The sequence below is a fragment of the Equus asinus genome, chromosome 13, assembly GCF_041296235.1.
Source record: "Equus asinus isolate D_3611 breed Donkey chromosome 13, EquAss-T2T_v2, whole genome shotgun sequence".
In the NCBI taxonomy this organism is placed as follows: Eukaryota; Metazoa; Chordata; class Mammalia; order Perissodactyla; family Equidae; genus Equus; species Equus asinus.
In genome coordinates, this window is record NC_091802.1 from 31,265,597 (window position 1) to 31,286,370 (window position 20,774).

At 38.1% G+C, this 20,774-nt stretch overlaps 1 protein-coding gene across 3 annotated transcripts in view; it reads right to left on the bottom strand.

The window, feature by feature from the left end:
• ANKFN1 (ankyrin repeat and fibronectin type III domain containing 1) overlaps positions 1-20,774 on the bottom strand; it is a 364,521-nt gene that overhangs the window by 58,016 nt on the left and 285,731 nt on the right. For all 3 annotated transcript variants that reach the window (XM_070482963.1, XM_070482964.1, XM_044745817.2), the window contains exons 8-10: positions 12,718-12,815; positions 10,240-10,330; positions 4,506-4,613 (exon numbers count right to left, since the gene is read on the bottom strand). In XM_070482963.1, coding sequence (XP_070339064.1) covers positions 4,506-4,613; positions 10,240-10,330; positions 12,718-12,815 — 297 coding nt within the window. The remainder of the gene's footprint in view (positions 1-4,505; positions 4,614-10,239; positions 10,331-12,717; positions 12,816-20,774) is intronic.

Genomic DNA, 20,774 nt, shown 5'->3' on the forward strand with positions numbered 1-20,774 from the left:
GAAATCCAATATTGGAGAGTGGCAAGAAGATGCCTCAATATGGTGGTGAAAGGACATCCTAGGGCGACAGCTGTGCACCAGACACAGAGGCAGCCAGTAACCAGTGTAGACAGGAGCAGGTCAGAGGACTCCATGAATGGATTCTTTGGGAGGATTCAATTGAAACAATACTAAAGTATGCGATTGTATTGAGAGGAAATTGGAGAATAGCTTGGAGATTAATTAGTTTTAACCATATAGAAAATCAGAAAACACACAATAAAAGATGATTATTAACTATAGGGAGAACAAAAAGTTATCCAGGAAAGGAAAATGATCATTACAATGTAAACAAAAAATATCAATCTTGCTAAAATTATAAGTGTTTTAGGAGGATGAGGGTATAGGAATTGCATGTGCATGTAAGGGTGGAGGGGTGAAAAAGAGAGAAATCATCATCTTCCTTAGTGAGATAATGGCTACATTTGAAAAAAATCAAGAATTAGCAGTATAAGCATGTTTATTTAGAGATATGGGGAAAATATCAAAAGAATTGGTTAAAAGAATTGAGCCTTTGGGGAGTAAAAAATGAAAGATGTGGCAAATTGCTTTTTTTTTTAATAAAGTTCTTTTAAGTGTTTTGCCAATATTAAGTCATTCAATCCTTAAACAATGGCTGACAGGTATATGTAATTCTTATCTGCATTTTACAGATGAGTAAAGTGATACGGAGAGGTTAGGAAACTTGCTTAAGGTCACACAGGTATAAATGTCTACCCTGGATTTGAACCCAGGTAGCCTGACTTCAGAGTATAGTCACATGTAATGTAAATAAAAATGAAGATTAAACTAAAAGAATAAAAAATAAAGGGCTGGCCCAGTGGCGCAGCGGTTAAGTTCACACATTCTGCTTTGGCAGCCTGGGGTTTGCTGGTTTGGATCCCTGGTGTGGACCTATGCACTGCTTGTTAAGTCATGCTGTGGCAGCATCCCACATAAAACAGAGGAAGATGGGCACGGATGTTAGTTTAGGGCCAGACTTCCTCAGCAAAAAGAGGAGGATTGGTAGCAGATGTTAGCTCAGGGCTAATTTTCCTCAAAAAAAAAAAAAGAGAAAAAAATAATAAAAAGAGAAAAAATAAAATGCTACCACCAGTAGTGAAAGGGGCCCAGGCAAATGTTAAATACCCCAGGTCTCCTATATTCTGGGCACATGGTAGAATTGCACTGCTTGGAGCCTTTATGGTTGCCTGAAGCCATGTGACCAGTTTTGGCCAATGAGCATAAGTGACATACATAAAGTGACGTAAGTGAGCATAAGTGACATACGTAAAGTCTTGCCCATATGAGACCTTCAAGAGTTTGTTTTCTCTCTGCCATGGGTGCTAGCAAATATTTCTAGAAAGAGGATGATGACAACACAGAAGGACAGCTCTCAGCTGACCAGTGGTAGACCGATAGCACGTAGGAGAAATAAATATTTTGGTTACTGCAGCATGATACAGCCCATCTTGACTAATACAAGGTCTAAACTCACTTTTCTGCTAAGAACCACCATGGCTTCTGTTCTGTCTCTGCTTAGTTTGGGCTCTGGAGCAGTAGGTCTTGGTTTTCTGGACCCTGAATGCAGTAGGTCTTTAGCTTTTAAGTGCTTTGAGCATAGGGAGTTTATTTTATTTATACTAATATGTCTCGCACCTGACACATAGTAGACATTGTTTCAATTAATATTTGCTAGTTGAAAATTTGGATGATAACTGAAATTCACTCTTGTGGGGTTACTGCTATGGGGACCACAGTTGGCTTCTTTATAATTCATTATGTATGTCAGAGCATTAATCTTGTGAACAATAAAGGCTGCTTAGCATCTCCATTGAATTTCCATCTCAGTACTGAACTTGTAAATTAGCTGTGGCCAGTACCTTAGCCAAAATACAGAAATTAATGTGGGTTTTGGTACCTCCCATGCAGGGCTTTGGTAGGAGAAGGGATTTTTTTGTTTTGTTTTATTACTGTTGCATTTGGAATATCCTGTGAATTTATTGAGTACTCCAGCCTCATTACTATGGAGTCGATTATACTTTAATTCTAGGACATCAGTAAAGTGCTGAGGATGGAGAGTACCCCATTCTTCATCTGGAAGAACAATGGAAGAAAAATAAGCTAGAGTTTGTGAAGAGCCAACACTATGCCGTGTGAGTTTAATGCATTATCTAATTTAATCCTCATAATGATCCTGAAAGATAGATACTATTATGCTGATTTTTTTCTAATGGGGAAGCTATGGCTCAGAGAGATTAAATGCTTTTCTCAAGGGCACACAGTAAGTAGTAAAACTGGGATTTGAAATAATTATTTTTCTAATTATAAAATTTTAAAAGTTCATATCTCCAATAAACCACATAGTATCTCAATGTAGTTGAGTATTTTAAATAATAATTTTGTAGTTTTCTTTATGCAATACCTAATTTTCCTTTTAGACTTAGAGCAATTTGTGTTAAATTATCTTAGAATCATTCCCTTTTTGTGTGAGGTCATTTCTTTTATCCTGGCATATTAAAGGTCAGCATTTCCCAAAGTTTGTGCCTTAGAACACTAATTATGTGAAAAATGTTTTACAGTGGCCAAATAAGTTTGGAAAATGCTTAACCAAATTCAAAATGTCTCTTTATTAGAGTCTTTAATATTTTAATGTCCATTTTACATTTCTAAAAGAGGAATATATAATGTAAAATTTTCCAAACTTACTTGACCCTTTTTCAGTTGAGCATCTTATAGAATCACTGCTTTTTGGAACACACTTTGGGTACTGTTTAAGTGTCCAGAGTATATTTCAATATAGAATGTATTCTTCCTTTTTGGGAAGTTCTACCTTTTGCCTTACTTAAATCTTTCCTGATATTGTGTTTACATTCCTGTGAGGGAAAAGCATGTACATGATACAAGTTGAATAGAAACCATAGAAATAATTGGTCTGTCTAGACAATCATTTCATGATTATTGGATGGTAATCCAATAGTAATGGGCAAAGAATCTAAATCCTGAGATAATATCAAAAATAATCCCTTATTCTCATGAGTAGTTTTAGCTTTCCCCCTTCAATAAAGACCAAACACAAAGTGGCTTATGAATCGCAAAGAATCATCTATCCAATTGCTTTATTACCTTTGCCTGCCATACAGGAACCAATGGGCAGGAGAAGGATGGAAAGGCAGAAGATGAGAAAGGAGCCCAGATAATGCCTGACCTGGTTAAATGGGCCCTAGATAACTGAGAACTGAGTGTACTTTGGTCAATGTGGAATGTTGAAGGCCCTGGTCTGAGTAAAGTTTTCCTGGAGATCTGGGGATGAAATCTCACTTGAGTTTCCTTCTCAAGCTTCTTCCATGTATATTTACATCTCCTAATGAACCACTCATTAGAACATTACTTTTTTTTTGCAAACCCTTGTCCTCATTCCTAGCTATAGCCAACATTTCTGAAGGGCTCTGTTGTCATAGCTGTATAGTAATAGGGAATAACTTTTTGCTAATGCTAAATATGATTGATTTCTTTAGCATCTCTTAGTTTCAACCATAGATTTCTTACCTAACTGGTCAATCAGTGCCCTGAATCTAGAGAGTGCAATGCAGTTGGAGATCTGATGGATGAAGGAGCATGGAAAATGAAAACTTTACGGAGGCTTTAATTCTCCAAATAAAACTAAGTGCCTGTTCCACGAATCATTACACAGATCAGAAACCTGACCCTGTCTCATTTGAACAGCCCAAGTAGAAGAGAAACTTTTAAAAGCTTCTCAGAGATTTTTTGGATGTAGTTGGCTAGGTCTAGAGAAAGTATGCTCTGCTTTCTCCTGAGCAGTAGTACAGGGGAAGATTAAAGTCCATTGCCCATTCCTGATGTAAAGGTGGGAGAAAAAAATGAGGTGTGGCAGGAAGACTGGACTTGGAGACAGAAAACCTAGGCTGGTATCTTGATTCTGACTTTTCCTGGTATTTGAGACCTTGGTCAAGTCACCTAGCCTCAGTGATAATTGCCAAAATGAGGATGAAAAAGAGATATTGGGTGTGAAATTGCATGTATACTTTATTGTAAATGTACACAAAGGTTAATATTATTGTTGCTGTTATAATTGGTGCAGCTTCCTTAGGGATGATCCTGAAATTTTCCTTGGAGGTGAAAAGTTTGAGGGTGAATATCCCAAAGACCCAGTGCCCCGAGGAGTGTGTGAAGGGACAATTCAAAGGGAAGGCAACCAGTGGCAGCTGCTGTTTTTCTTGTGCTTGTTTTCAAACTCTTCATATGGAGAGAGGGTGAGAGAGAAAGAGAGGAAGGGAAGGAAGGAGAGGAAAATCTCTTCTGAAGGGTTAAAGCAAGATAGTGCTGTAAAGTGATTCCAGATGTACAAATATTAATATCTCCCTCTCCCTGATGAATGAGAAGGTATGACCCAGTTAGGAAACTGCTAAAATTACCGGCGCCACTGAGACCTCAGTTGATGGCCGAGCGCAGATTTTTATCCTTACCCCGGCAACTATAATGCTGATGAAGGGCTCGGACCTGCTGCAGCAGACCTTCCAAAACTTCACTCTGTCCCTTGTGTCTGGGCTCTCTGTCGTCATAGTCTTTCCAGTCTGTTGAACAAAAGAAACAAACAGGGAAAGTTTAAAGCAGAGGAGTCCTCTTCCCTACCCTGCCTCAGTTTCGCTCATACTACCCACAGACTCTGTGGATAAGTACCCAGCACTTGAACTGCTAGCAGGCAATGCCAAGGGTTTGGAAGCTGCCATTGTTCAAGGCTCTGTGCAAAATATTAATTGTGGTTGATTTCTTGTGTTGGGCAGTTTTAGGGAAGAGAAAATGGCAATTGGAAGCCAAAAGAAAATAGAGAATTTGGGAGTCCAGTTTCCTCTTCCCCAGCTCCTTACCCACCTTTTCAGCATCCTGTGTCCTAATCAGTTCCCCTTCCGCTTCTACACTCAGCACCCCAATTCTCAGCTGGATTTCCACAGTAGGAAAGAAACGGGTGGGAATGTGCAGACTAGATGAAATCCACAGTCCCAATGCTTTTATTGTAGGTTTCACACTTTTGGCCAAATTGACATTTCTTTCCAAGGAAAGAGCCCATGTCAGATGCCAAGAAATGGAAATCTACATTTTGCTCTAATGAATGTCTGCTTTGGTTAGCTGGCACAGCAACCCCTGCACATACTCTGAGCCACCAACCACCCTGTCTGCTCAGTCTCTAAATATACAGTATTAGCTTACATGGCAAATTTAAATTGCAATACCCACTGAGATTTTTCTCCCCCTTCTATTTTCATTCCATTTGGCTATAATGATATCAAGTGTAATAACCCGTATGGGACTAATGTCAAGATTGTAATTCTGCTGTCTCCAACTCTGGATTTTTTTTTCAGCAGGTCAGTCATTTCATAGTCCATCCCTTCTTCCCTCTATTTTCTTTCCCCCGGTTTTTCTTTCTGAACCTTTCAAAAGCAACAACTTAAAGTGCTCCTTGGTTGAGATGCTTTCTCTAAAAATGCTACTCATTTTTTCTTAGAAAAGTCAGTTGGTTCATGAATATATCTGAGGCTTAAATTCTAGTTGAATGAGTTTCAAATTCCCTCCCTCCAGATTTATTTTAAAATATGGAGTCTCCCTTGTTTAGAAACTTAAGCAGATGCCATGACAGTTAAAGTTAGGTAAAAGCATTCCACATTGGTCCATCCAAGGCCAAGTAATACAGCACAGTTAGAAAGAAAACAGGTTCTGGAGTCAGATAAACCTGGGTGTGAATCCTGGCTCTTCTGCTTCCTAGATAAGGCAAGTTATTTACACTGACAAGGTCACTACTCTGCAATATGAAAAAGGAACATAGAATCTACCTTGCAGGATTTTTGTGAGGGTTAAAGGAGAGGTATGTTAGGTATCCAGCACAACGTGACATGGCAGGCATTCTGTAAATAACTCAAAAAGAAGGGATTTCATTGATGGAAATTTAACTCCCTGAGCAGTGAGTATGAAAACATCATTTCTTACCCTATCAGATGATTCCCTGTGAAGAAGGTGGCCTTGGAGATTTTCTGATCCTTCCTCCTTCCCACCCTCCCTCATGTACCCTTCTCTGTTTTACCTCTCAGAAGACTGAGGCTCAGCAATAACCATTCCAGTTCTATATTACTCAGCTTGTTGATGGCATAGCCAGGATTATAACATAGTCTCATGACCCTCCATATAGTGCTCATTTCCTTACATCCTGGACATGTTTTTGGTTTTTTTCTTTTGGGAAGGAGGGTCAGAGCTTGGTTGGAGTCTGTGCTGTGGCTTTAGTTGTGGTCAACTCTGGAGACAGGGAATTGGCATAGCTACCTTCTGTAGACTCTGTTCCTTGTGGGCAGGAACTGTGACTTAATTTCTCTTTGCCTCAGGTTTCTTCTCTGTAAATTGAGTTTTTGAATCTCTTTTTAGATTATTTGAGGTTTCAAAGGAATAATGTAAGTACAGCACCATTCTGGGCACGTAGGAGACATTCATTAAATGTTGGTGAGACATTGTGACTAGAAGCATGATGGTGTTCAGGCACAATGGGCTAGCAAAGGTCTTTTACTGGGAAATTTGGAAATGTTTGAGGAAACAAACTCCAGGTGGCTCTTATAATATCTGTAGTGTCCCTGGTATCTGGGCACAGTGAAAATAAATGTTGCTTTCAGGGATTCCCAAAGGCCATGAGTTTTTTCTTGTAGTTGGATGAGTGCATCTGAAGTGCCCATGAAAACATGAGCAACATTGTTTGCTTGAGTAAAACTTCTGGTGGCTGAATTATTGTGTGGCCTTGAATATGCTAATACATTCTAATGAGTGTGAATACTGCCGTCAATGCAAGGGGAGATGAAATGGACCTGGCTCTTTCAGCTGAACCCTGTTACATCAGAGGCGGGCTTGAGCTGATGACTTTATGATACGTTAGAAAATTGCTAATGCTAAATTGCAGCCCAAGTGAGCACTGGACACGATGCCAAGGTTTTTGGAAAGAATGAGTTTTTCTCAGACATATTTGGAAGGTTCTGAGGACTACATAAAATAGGAGACTTTAAGGATGAGGGAGAAAATTGAAAATATATTAAGAAATCAGGAACCTGACAGGAATAAACTTAGTGTGGTAAGAAAAGAGCAGATTGTGCCACATAATACAGTTCACTGTTCTGGTAATGAGATACTTCAGTTGCAACACAATGCAGAGCTTACATTCACTGGTGATATCAGGACTTTCCTGATCGTAACTCAGACAAGCCCGTCTGGGTCCTTTTCTCTTATTATGTACCATACTATATAACATAAGTCTATAAAAACACATTAAGGCCTTTTGTAAAAATATAAAAAAAAGTTTTATAGCTTACTGGAACATATTACCAAATTTCCAATTACTCTGTCATGTTAGAATACATTGTCTTCTAGTAAATATTTGAATACTGATATATGTTACATCACAATGTCATACTCTGTTTATAAATAGAACCAGAATGTTTTTATATTGTTCTTTCCAAGTGATATGGCATGTCTGAACCAACTATAATGACATGTTTGGATTTTAGATCTTTGCCAGAAAGCTCTACTAATCAAATGTGCTGTTTTAGAAAACGTTGCCATTTGCTATGTTAATTACTAAGTAGTAAGTGACTCTTCCGAGTCCTGGACAACTGTTCTTGTCATTCTGGAGAGAGCTCTTCAAATGGGCTGTGAGGGTGGGGCTGGCCCCATGGCCAAGTGGTTAAGTTCGCGCACTCCGCTGCAGGTGGCCCAGTGTTTCGTTGGTTCGAATCCTGGGCGCGGACATGGCACTGCTCGTCAGACCACGCTGAGGCAGCGTCCCACATGCCACAACTAGAAGGACCCACAACGAAGAATATACAACCATGTACGGGGGGGGGGGGGGCTTTGGGGAGAAAAAGGAAACAAAATAAAATCTTTAAAAAAAAATGGGCTGTGAGGGAGAGTGTCTGAATAGAATTTGAAGTTTATAGAACGAGAACATCTGACATTTATAAGTGAATGCATTCATATACAGATCAGAATTTGCATGGAGTATGCATTTGGAGTGGGTTTCCGCCTGTCCCACCTTCAGATCAACTGAGACGAGCATTTTTTTGCTTTTTTTGTCCTTTTTATCCCTCCAACTCCGATAATCCATACTCTTTTCTTTTCTCTCCTGGAATGAGATTGGTTCCCTTAGTATCTTAATCTTGCAATATTCCCAGTTTGTGTTTCTGATAAGTCTTTAATAAGAAAGATGTCCAAATAAGACTGGAATCACTAAATCATCAAATGCTAGGGGACTCAGGAGCCTTAGAGATCTCTGGTATTGGTGGTCCAAGACTCTGTATGACCTGATTTAGCTATCTGTATCCACCAGAGGCGGTAGTCAGGAATGGTTGTTTAGCTTAGTCTGCTGGTCTGCCTGATAGCAGGGTATTAATTCCCATGGCAGGGTCTTGACCAGTTCAGGCGTGAATCCTGGTGCATACCTGAGTTGAATCAGGTACATACCGGAGTTGTGACCTTGGGCAAGGAAACATCCTCTCTGAATCCCAGTTTCCTTATTAATAATGGAGGAAGACAGCATAGTGGTTAGGAACAAGGTCCCTAGGGTCTGGATCTGACTTCATTATTTGCTATCTTGGTGATGTTGGACTCTGTATGTATGTGCCTGTATGTTAATAGTTCTCTCATCAGGAAAATGGATCCAATAATAAAAATCACCTCAATAGGTCTGTAATGAAGATCAAATGAGTTAATCCATGTAAAGTTCTTAGATTAACACATAGCATAAGGTCAGTCTTATAAATGTTAGCTCTGATGTTGACAGTGATGCAGATGATAATGATGGTGTTGGTTATCCACAAGACGGGAACAATGATGAATGACTCTTGTGAGGATTAAGTGAGACACTGAATGTGAAAGCCCATAAGATACCACCTGATTCATGGTTAGTCCTGGGTAAAGGGTTGTCATAATACTTGAAAAATATACAAATATATGAAAAAGGAAACTAAAGAGACCATAATCTCATAACCCAAATATTCACTGTTAAATTTTGATAGTTACACACAGGCACATCTACCTAATTATAGTCAAACTCACAGTTTAAATGTTATAACTTACACCGTAAGAATTTCTTCAACACAATGAATGGGTTTTTAAAACATCATTTTTAGTGGTTGTGTCTTGTTCTATAGTATGGATATGTACATATACTTTATTTAACCATTAAGTTAATATTGGATATTTGTCCTCCCCACTACATGTGATATTTCACTCTATCAATATATTGCTGTAGTGCACATGTTTGTACATAATTGTTTGTCTGCATCTGTTTCCTTAGGTTAGATTCCTAGATGGATAATTATGGGGTAAAAAGAAATGAATGTTCTTATGGCAGTTGACATAATCTGGCAAATTGTGTTCCACAAAGCATGCAGCAGTTTGCACTCTCACAGGAAACATATGATAACATTTTTAACTATCATATTAGTGAAGATTTAAAAGAAATTAAAATACAATTGAGAGCAATAGGCTCATTATGCAGAAAAATCTATCATATGGTATGTCTGGAGATGTTTTTTCCAGTTAATTAAATTTTCTGGTTAATACAGAGTTACCAAATATACCAGGCATGAATTATTAATCTTCAAATAATTACAAGAGGCTTTTGCTGGTTTTTTTCAGCCACCACTACAAATATTATAGAATATATTCATGTCAGAGTGTAGCAGAGTGCCTGTTAGCAAGAAAGCTTTTCTTCTGACAGAATGTAAGTAAAGTTTGCTAGATTTCTGGTGAGGAAGGGGAGATGAGAGCCAAAATGGACTGTATGTACTCTGGGCCAGCCAGTCCCACTGTGTCACTTCATACATCCCCATGAAAGCCCTGTGAAAGGATATGATTGGACCCATTCTACAGATGTTGAATTGAGACTCAATGAGTTAAGTAACTTTTGAAGGCCACACAGCTAATAAAAAGTATAATGGGTATCAAATTCAGTCTTGCTGGTTCCAAATTCCCTTTCCTTTCATTCCACTGAGTTGCCTCCCAGGGGAACCTTTCTGCAGAGGAATCATTCATTATGTGGTCCAGATGCTACCCTGAGGAGGTCTTGTTAGTCCTAAGCAGTGCAGAGAGGGAATAGCAATGGCATCCTGAGGATGGAGTTGGAGTTGGAGCCTGTTGCCAGGCTTGAGACAGTTCACAGCCACCACCTACTAGAAGGAGAGGCACATGCTGGCGTCGTGGTCTGAGCAGGTCCCCATCCTTTCATGTTATAAGCCGAGACTTGGACAAAATACTGTTGGCCCTGCAAAGTATTGAAATAGAGAGAATAATGCATCGGGAATTTTAATCACTTTTACTCTAGAGGCAGATTCCTGTGTCTGATGAACTTGTTCATCCTTGGGAATGACCTACCCCACTATCCATACTTTAGCTTTCTAGCTTTTCTTGACTATTATGTTTACATATGATAATAAAAATATTTGGGCTGCCCTCTTAGTTTCTTTGTGCCTTCTTTTTTTTCAAAATTGGAATATCATAATTACTTTTCCTGATCCCCCCAAAACAATTATATACCAATTTTTAAAAGTCACAGTTCTATAAGGTTTGCCAAAAACAACAATTTCGCACTCTCACCTCTTTCTCCTTATTTTCCCCTCCCCAGAAGCAATCACCATCACCTTTTTTAGCTGATAAACTTGCTTATAAAATTAACAAGTTATAATGAACATCTTTTCAGATTAGTAATTAAAGACCTGCTTCATTCTTTTAGTGGCTGCACAGTATTTCACTGTGGGCAAATACTTTTTATTTATTTAACCAATCCCTCATTGGTGGACATTTATTTGACCAGTCTCTCATTGGTTGACATTTAGATTGTTTCCATACTTTATGCCACAATAAATAGTGCTGCAATAAATATTCTCTACTCAGCTATTCAAACATTTGTTTTATTAATTCTTTGATCTTATTTCAATTTTAAAACCATTATTAAAATAATGGCTTCTATTTAACGTCTTATGACATAAAGAATTAAATTGTTTTTGTTTGCCTATAATCTTTTAAAATGTTTTGTATGGTTTATATTTTGGCTTTGGGAAGATTTTTGTTTTCCAGTGAACCCAAAGGGGCATTTTAGAAGCCAGCATTTGATAAAGCATTGCTTGCAAAAATTGTAAAATGGCATTTGAAGTTAAAAAAAACCCAGTAATCTTTGTAGAGCTTTTGCTAGGGGTTTAATAATATTGGCCTTACCATATTATAAAGTTAAATTTTTTTAACATTTAAATGGGTTTCTATGTACCTCAAGGTTATGGAGATTCTGTGGAAGTGTAAATCTACTTCTAGGCTTTTATGTGATTAGGATAGTGTCTGCATTGCTCTCATTGGACGACCAAGTGGAAAAACTTAATCCCTATAAAAATGAGTTCAAATATTAGAGAAAGTCTCTCTGGAGAGTTTTCCATTTTTATCACCATATCGCTTTTTCTTTTAAGCAATGGAAATTCCCTAGGGTTCTCTTTTGGCCCTCTTCCATTATGTGAGCTATAGGGTGGGAAATGAGTCTTCTGCCGATAGCATCTCTGGGGACACCCCTCAGCTCAGGGGTTTGTTTGTTCTGGTAATACACAGTTTTGGCCCCTGGTCTAGACGTGTGATGAGAACTATAAGTCAAGATTCTGTGGTGGTGACTCAAACACCAAGAAATCTATTAGAATAAGCTGGTTCACACTTAAAGAGATGCAACCTAATGCAGCTTTTTAAATGTTGGATTTCAGGATTATACTTTACAGATAATTGTTTTAGTTGACTAACCGTTTAGAGAAACAATAGCAACAACAAAATTCTCCTCTACCTTTCACGTATAAAGGTCCTAAGATATTAATTATTTGAATTGGACCCCCCAAAAATACATATTTGATTTAAGTGTACTTTAAAAAATTTTTGATTAAAAGAAGATTTTGATGATCAAGTTTTGTTTCATTTTAATTGTTTGAGGATATATAGCATTTGTTCCAGTCTGAACTGATTTGCTAAGAGTTTTTATTTTTTGCATTTCATATGCTCTTATGTCTTCTAGTTCTATAAATAGTTAACATTTAAGTTTAGATTGGTTAAACAAATAAGCACAGTTTGTTCCAGTTTTTCATTCACAGTTTAAATTGGTTCAGGTTACTGAGAAATGTAGCGCCACAATATATAGTTTCTTTTTTGTGAAAGCAGATTTAGACAGATTTCTTTTTTTAATCAAGGGTAAAGGATTTCTCTCAGGAAATTGTGTGACTCCAATTGATGACTGATCTCAACCGAGGCTGTGGGGGTGAGGGTTAGATGAGGCTGTTATTTTTACCGTCAGACAGGGAGTCAAAATTGGATCTCTCAGAGCCTTTGATCCCCCCCGAAGATTAGACTGTGATCTAGAAAGCAGCAGCTTTCAAGGCTTGCATGAGGCCAGTCTTTTTCTGATCTCCATACAACATGGCAGCTTACAAAGTGGTTCATGCTGTCTGCTCACTCCTTTGTGGAGTTCAGATTATGGATACCAGACATATCAAGCTTAACGAGTGGCAGTTGTTGCCAGAGGACTGGGTGTTGGCTGTTGCTTGCAGAGTTGGCATTTGCTACCAAAATCCCAACACAAACAACAGGGGCAGAGGCTTGGGCAGTCTAATGGGAAGATTTGGCATTTACCATTTTAAGTCCTGTGATTGTGCATCTCAGGGTCTGCAGGTTTTCCATGATTATTTCTCCAGCCAAAGGACAAAAGTCTTTAGACATGCTCCATTCCACTGGAAGGAGAGAGAGGCGAAGGGAGAAGAGAGAATGAAATTCAGTCATATATCAAGAAGCATCATAGAAACTATCATGTAATCTCTCTCAAAAACAGTGTTTACCCTCTTTCCCCTATATTGGCTCATCTAGCAATTCTCTTTGGAATGTCAAGTCAGTTTCCAAGTTCACAATTATTTTTTTAAAACAAGAGTGGAAAAGAAGTAGTCATTCGATGGTGATTAATATACCTTAAATATACATGTGTGTATGCATGTATATATGTATATAGGCACTCATATCCTCAGGCACATTACATATAAAAGTTCATTGTATATAGAAGGTAAATTATTTATTGCATGTGAGAAGTGAATGGGTCATTAGGACATTACCTTCTATTCACTCCCCAAGTCTAGTTTCTGCTTCACCATTCTATTGAAAGTGCTCCTTCAAGGTCTCAGTGATATTCATAGCCCAAATAAGAAGCCTCCTTTCATTTCCTTACACATCATTTAACGCCTCTCCTTCTGGAAGCATTCTCTTCCTTTAGTGTCTTGTACACTCCTCCCCTGGCTCTCCTCCTACCTGATATCGTCTTCCAGGCTTTTTCATTGGCTTCTCTTCAGCCTGAAGATTTGAGATTTGCGGCTGACCTCTTCAATGCTCTCCCTATACCTGACATCTCCAAGGTGGGTGTTCATTCACAGGTAAATCATCCAAGTCCTAACACCCCATTTACTATGAGACCATGTTCTTTCATAACATTTACCATTGGTTGAAAAAAGGATGGTCAGGAAAGATAAATCATGCATCATTAGTAAAAGTGTCTTAAGTAACAGTTTGCACATGGCAGGATTTAAGGCAATCCTAAATGAAGCAGGAATTTGTCACATGAAAGACAAGATGTGTACATTTTTAAACCTCATGATGACAAGCTATAGGCCTTAACATTTAAATTATGTTTTCTATGACAATTAAATACTTCAAAATTAAGCCAAACCATCCCTAAATCCTGCTGCTCCCCTTGAGTCATACAGTCCCTCTGCTTTAGAGTCACTGCCCCTGCATCCTCCGCTCTTCTTCATTATGCTCCTGGGAATCTCTCTTGCTCTCCTCACTCTCTTGAAATTGCTCTCCTAAAATTTCTAGTGCTCTGATCATCTGCAACAGCCTCTTCCCAGGAAATCCTGCCACTTTGGCCTCTCCTACTTTTTTGCCAAGTTCTTTCCCCTTGGTTTTCGTTGCATCTTCTCTTCTGTTTCTCCTGTGTCCTGATCCCCTTTTTCCAGGCTCTCCCTGGTTCCCTTTTTCCTTCTCCCTTTGATGTGATGTTTCTTGGGGATTTGGCTCTTTTTTCACTCCACACATGCTTGCCCTGAGTAGTGACCTTATTTATTCTTAGGGCTCCAACTATGCCTCTTGAAACTGGAATCCTAGGTCTAGCCTCTCTGTAGAGCTCTAACTTCCTCCTGTAAATTTCTACTGAGTGTCCCCCACTCCACTTGAGTGTCCCCTAAGTAATTCTCATTGCCAGAATGTGTCTCTCTTCTTGTTTTCTCAATTTTAGCTCATGGCATTGCCACATATCCAGTCACCCAACCTCAAATGTCAGAGCATCCTTGCCTCCTCTTTTTCCCCAATTCCTCACAATCAGTTGATTTCTAATCCCTGTAGGTTCTACTTTTTAAATGCCTCCCATAAATTTCCCTCTCCTCCTCATGCTGAAATTACTCTAGAGCAGGCCTTTATAATCATGAGCATCAGCTGCAGTTATTCTTTTGTAGTCCTGATTGATCAATTGATCAACTCTCCGAACTGATTTTTCTGTGCATCTCATCTTTATGTGCAATCCTCTTACTATATAGCCATAATTATAGTTTAAACATGCAGATTTAATTATTTCATTCTTCCATTTAAAATCTTTTCATAGTGTCAAGTGACTCTAAAAATAAAATGAAATCTTAACTAGGCGTTCAAGGACTTTCATAATCTGGTCCCAGCCTTACTCGACTGTCCTCATCTCCTGTCATTTCCCAAAGCAAAGTCCTTGTTGTATAAGTCCCTTACATGATTATTCTGTGTACTTTTCTGCCTCTGTCTCTTTTGCTCATCTTCCAACCTTTGCTTGCTGAAACCCTACTAATCTTTTAAGACTTAGCAAAGCCAACTCTAAATTCCTCAGAAATAATTAAATAAATACACCTGTTTCGGTGTTCCCAAAGCTCTTTATTAGTATGAAAACAAGATTTGTTATACACATATTATGCTTTCTTGTATGTGTCCCTTTTCTTGTTAGATTATGAGAAGTGTGACAATCAGAAAAGGCATCATTCATTTTTTTCCTCTTTGGTACATGGATCTGTGTGTTTGGTGCGTAGAAGGTGCTCACTAAATATTTTACAAGTAAAATACATATATATTTTTCTGATTGTATGCATACACACACACATGCATATGCAGAGGAGACTGGTTTTTCCAAGATGGAGATATTTTTCTTACACGTGAATGTTCTCCTTCTCTAGTCTCTTGCCCTTTGAAGCTCTCAGGCATATTGTAAAATCTAATTAGAATCAAATGATTAAGGTTATATGTTAACTCTCAAATCAGGACTATATCTCCTTATAAATACATATTCTAAAACATATATATATATGCATTTTAATATATGTTATATATATATGTATGTATAATTTTTTCTAAAATGTTTTATTCGGCTTATGAACTACTAGCTCTTAAAGTAGCCAAATCTCTGAAAGTCAAATTGGAGAGGGTTTGTAATCAAAGAATAATGTTGCACGTAATTCGAGTAAAGAAAAAAAGGAATTATTGAAGGACTTATTGCAAACAAAACAAAATTAAAATCAGCAGCAAATGTGCGAGGACAACTAGAAAGAGCAAAGAATATAGGAAAATTGTGGAAACAAACTGTTTTTGGTTGTCATTGAAACATACGAGGTTGACTGATGTGGAGCTCCAAGCTCAAGGCTGAGAATCAAGAGCTTCTGATCCCCCACTAAGGATTCAGAAGAACTAGGGATTAGTGGGAACAATACTGGATTATTTGGCAAGTGATTAATGAAAAGTTGCTCAAAGATACAATCTTTAAAATTTCTGAAGAAAAAGCTTATTTTTGAATAAAAACTGTTCATGTTCAATTGAAATATGTTTTACATAGCATGTTTCAGGTGGAAAAGAGAACCTGGCTTCTTGAAAAACAAAACAAAAAGCAAATAGAAACATGTTTGTAAGGAGGTGTGGTTCTGCGTTGGGAGTTAGAAAGTTTTAAGCATTTAAGTCTAATTAAATCTTATAACACATCTGGATTTCAAAGGGGAAGGGGCGAGAGAAAGAGAAGATTCACATGGAAGAAAAAAAATTCTCCATGTTGGAATGGCCAATCTATTCTGGGGCAACCAGTAGTCTTTTCCCTCTATGTACTTCCTTGGATTGTCGGACTCTTTGGACATGAAGGAGCTTCTGGTCATTTAAAGAACAAGGGAGCGAAAGCTAGTGAGCAGCAATCACTTTGAGAGCCAACTGGGACTTCTAAGAAGGCAACTTAGCATGGTCTCTCTGGAAAGTTATATGTAGGTAGTTTAAAGACTTAATATTAAAGCCATGAGAAAAGCACTTATAAGCCTGCTCTAAATCCCTGAAGGGCTAGAGCCATGTATATGAAGTTTAAAACTATATAAGACTTATAATTTTAAGATAAAGATCAAGGCGACTGTTTCTACTTAGGTTTGGGAAATAGAAGCAGGGTTTAATCATGCAGTGGCTCATAGCAGTTGGACATTAGCAAGAAAGGTACCAGACAAAACCTAGGTGTTAGTATTTCTTAAAATTTGGCTCTGGCTCAGACTGTGGTTCACTATATTTATATCGAATAACACGAATATTTTGAATGTGACGTTTTGTTATTTTAACAAATATTTCATTTTTATCTAAGCTTTAGAAATATAGAGTCATTTGGGTGGGAGTGTTCTGGCTGAACACCACCATTTTCCTGATGGCAGCTATAAAAACCAAAGGCCAAAAGCATAAGTAGAAAAAGAAGGTCTGACCTTGTCACCTGAAGTCTATAATGTGAGGAGAAATGTCACAGAATCAGTGACAAGAGTAGAAAATTCATGACTAAAAGTGTTAGGATGCATAAGCAGGGAAGTTAGTCTAAAGCTCAGATAAATTTCAAGCCTCATGGTGTGGACTGTGTGATTAATACATCCTGCTTTTGCTGATAACGCTTTTAGGTTTCAGGCCAGCCTTTTAGAGATGAAGACTATGCAAAAGTAAAGGCATAAGAGAACAGTGCAGCAATGTCCAATTAATTTCTATTCAATTGATTAAAAAAACCCCAAACCTGCTATTGTCCAGGTTCTCCCTAAAGTCTCAAAAGCCTCAAAGCCCAGAGTTGTTTTATCCTGTTCACAATTTAGGGGTATACTTAAAAGAGGAAAGAGGCTCTGCCCAAACCCTCCACTTTAGCCTAGCTAGTCGGTTGATCTCAGATCTATTGCTTATGCTGTTTTCTCTTCTGGTATGCTCTCCTCTGTCCCCAAATCATCTTCCTCTTCATTCAAACAGGACTCGTTCAAGGTCTTTTCCTTTCTGTAGCTTTCCCTGGCTTTCGAGAGGCAGCTCCTTTGCCAGTTTTCCATAGCAATTTTAATATATCTCTTACATTGCACTTGGTTTATTGTTTTGCATTTCCTTTTTAAGATGTCAGTCTCTTCTGTAGTCTATAAGCTCTTTGAGGGCAAGGACCATATTGGATTAATACCAGTTTCCAAAGCACCTATCGTAGCACCTAGTACAGTATAGGTGGCTCAGTAAGTGTTGGGTGAATTGAACGCTTGATTCTTGACTCCAGAATGCTTAAAGTCTAAGTTAGATAGAAATCTGATGCTGGTACATAAAAAATAAGAAAACAGTGTCGGAATAGAAAAAATGCAGTCAAAAGAGAACGAAAGTTTCTTGAGCTGCCCATTAAGTGGTTGAGATGGAGATTAACTCCTGGCCTCTAGATTCCCAGCATCCCAGACTCTTCACTTGTTCATACTGCCTCTCAGGAACCAAAAAAATAAGTTTGTTTCCTATTCCCTATCAGCACTTCTGTGGAACCAAAACAGCATTCTTACTGGCCATACTCATCCCGGCGCCTTAGCTAATGAACGGAATTTGGCTAGACTGACCAGCCCAGCACCAGAGCATTATGAAATCTTCCCCTGATCCATCTAATTGTGCAGTTACTAACCTTTCAGTCCAACCGTAGCACAAGAGGAAGAAAGAGGGAGAGAAGGACATGCTGAGAAACCCAGAGAGATCAGATACAGTCATTTCTAGAGATGAGAAGATGTGTCTTGCTGAAGCATGAACCCTCTCAGCATTTGTGGGTTTTAAATTGGGAACTGACATGAAAACTCTGGATCTGGGAATTCTGTTTAGCTCTGGCAAAATACGAGGTCAGGACCGCTTGCATTTTTTATTTTAAATTCCCTTGGTAGTCCTAGGAGCAGGGGCATGCATTACTTTCAAACAAGAATCTTTATTGTTTGCATAGCACACAGTCTTCCAGTTAATTAGAAAAACATTTTTTTCCCAAATTAAATTTCCCTAGAAAAACAATGATTTAAATTAAGGGCAAAAGGCTTTTTTTTTTTTTGGACACTAGTAAAGCCTTCTTGCACCCACTACTTCTAGAAGATTAAAAGGAAAGCAGGAATCGGAAGGCTACATTCATTTATATATTGTCAGGTTCTGCTATCCACAAAAATAATATGTGCCTCTCTGTAAACGTTGTGTACTATCTTAGTTTGCCTGCTATCTGATGGAGCTCCATACAGGTACTGACAGGGAGTGGGAACGTCTAAACGTTTGGGTTTTTGAAAGTACATAAGGACTACAAGTAACCACAAAAAAAGCTCCACAGTCTGACCCATTTGCTTCTTTATTTCCCTCTAATAGTTCACCTTATTATGGCTTCTATCTAAATTTGTTCTTTCTCTTGATTCCCTTGGCTTTTGAAATGAAAGGTGTTATGATTTTTATGTATCTTACTGCTACTAATAGTTCTTTCTTTTTCCAAGCCTAGCATGAAATGTTTGTTGAATGAATAGTAGTTTTCCAGAGGCCCAGCTATTGCCAGCCTGATGTCTGCAGTGAGATTGATGGAGTTTCACCTCTCATGTATGTATTTGGTCACTTAACCAGGGGTGCCTTCAAACAAAACTTCCCTCACTAGTTTCTGCAGTTTTGGGATGAGAAACTCTGAATAATCTGCACTAGTGGAGTTATTGGAAGCTTAAGTAATCCTCAAGCCCACATCATATAGAAATGACTTTTTTCTTTACATTTATAGGATATCTTTCCTTAGTAGATTCATCTACTGGCTTTCCTAGAACATTAAACTAAGAGTTGGGAAGATCTCAGACTTATCACAAAGTACAGAGTGCAAAAATCCACTTATCATGTCACATCTAAGACTAGGTGGTGTGATAGGGTACCTTTTAGAGGCAATACAAATAGGGAGATGGAGGAAGTAGGAGCTTGGCCCCGATCCACATTTAGATGGGGTAAATGCAGTAGGGGGTTGGAGTTGACCCATATGGCTTGTGAGAACTGATTGTTAAAATTTCAGGAATTTTGCGAGCTGGTGGTTAAACACAGCCATCATTAAAAATTAAGTTGTATAAACTTAAATAAGTTATGTTAAAGACAAAGACAGTAAATACTTAAATCTCATCATTTCCTATTCTGCTGCATTTTACTATTCTTTATACTCTTGAGGTTATTGATATCTGTTGTATCCGTGCGGGAAGAATAGTATATAATGGTGTACTACTGCACATCTCTTTACAAACATTTTAGTGATTGGTAGCTTGAAATTGGTCATGGTGGGAATCTTTATACCATAGAAATCAGCAAATGCTGTAAACTAGGGCATGATTTTTTATTTTGTGAACTGTATTGACCAGGTATTGGCAAACTGCAGTTCCATAAGCCAAATCCAGTTGGAGGTCTTGTTTTGTATGGCCCAGGAGCTAAGGATGGTTTTGGTTTTTACATTTTTAAAGGATTCTAAAACACACACACACACAAACAAACAAAGAGGAATATGTGACAGACACCATATGTGGTCCACAAAGCCTAATATATTTACTCTCTGGTCCCTTTACAGGAGAAATTTGCTGACCATTGGTCTAGACTTAAGAAAGTGGTGGAGAAAATGTTAATAATGCAGATTAAAAGTTTTTGTAGCTGTTACATTGTGAATAACACAAAAAAATTGAGGAAATATTCTTCCAGTACTGAAAAACTATTACTTGTTTCAACAAAGAAGTTGCTTATGTCATTGACAAATGAGTGAAGTTCCAACATAAGTCTTTGTTATTTCATTTTTGTTTTAGTTCCTTAAAGTAAATGAAGCTATCGACTAATATTTATATGGCAACTACATTGTCCATTAATTGCAGCTGTAGGTTGGCTTACAGATTCAAGAGTATGATAAAAACAAACTAAAGCATTTTGGGAGAATCTGTAGGCTAAAGGAATTTACAATAAAGAGTATTGTATATTTTATTATGGTTTGTAAATTGTGTGCTACATATTCTATCAGTAAAATTTATAATAGACGTGTGTGTTTGTATGTATGCATGTATACACGTGTATGTATATATGTGAATAAGTATATATATACATGCATACACATATATGTATATATACACATACATATGCACACGCACACAAACACATACTTTTTTTTCCCCACAGAGCCAATTGTTAAACATTTATCTTTACACCACTGGATAAATGCTAGGTGATTGCTCAGATGGACTCTAGGGGTGGGTGTATCCTGATGAGCAAGGTACAGTGTCCAAGGGGAGTAGATCTCTCAGGCATAATTTAGGTAACATTCTGTTACCAGGAGACAAGAATGAGGTACGTAAATCCCTTTAGGGGGACGAGTGGCACGGTGAGGG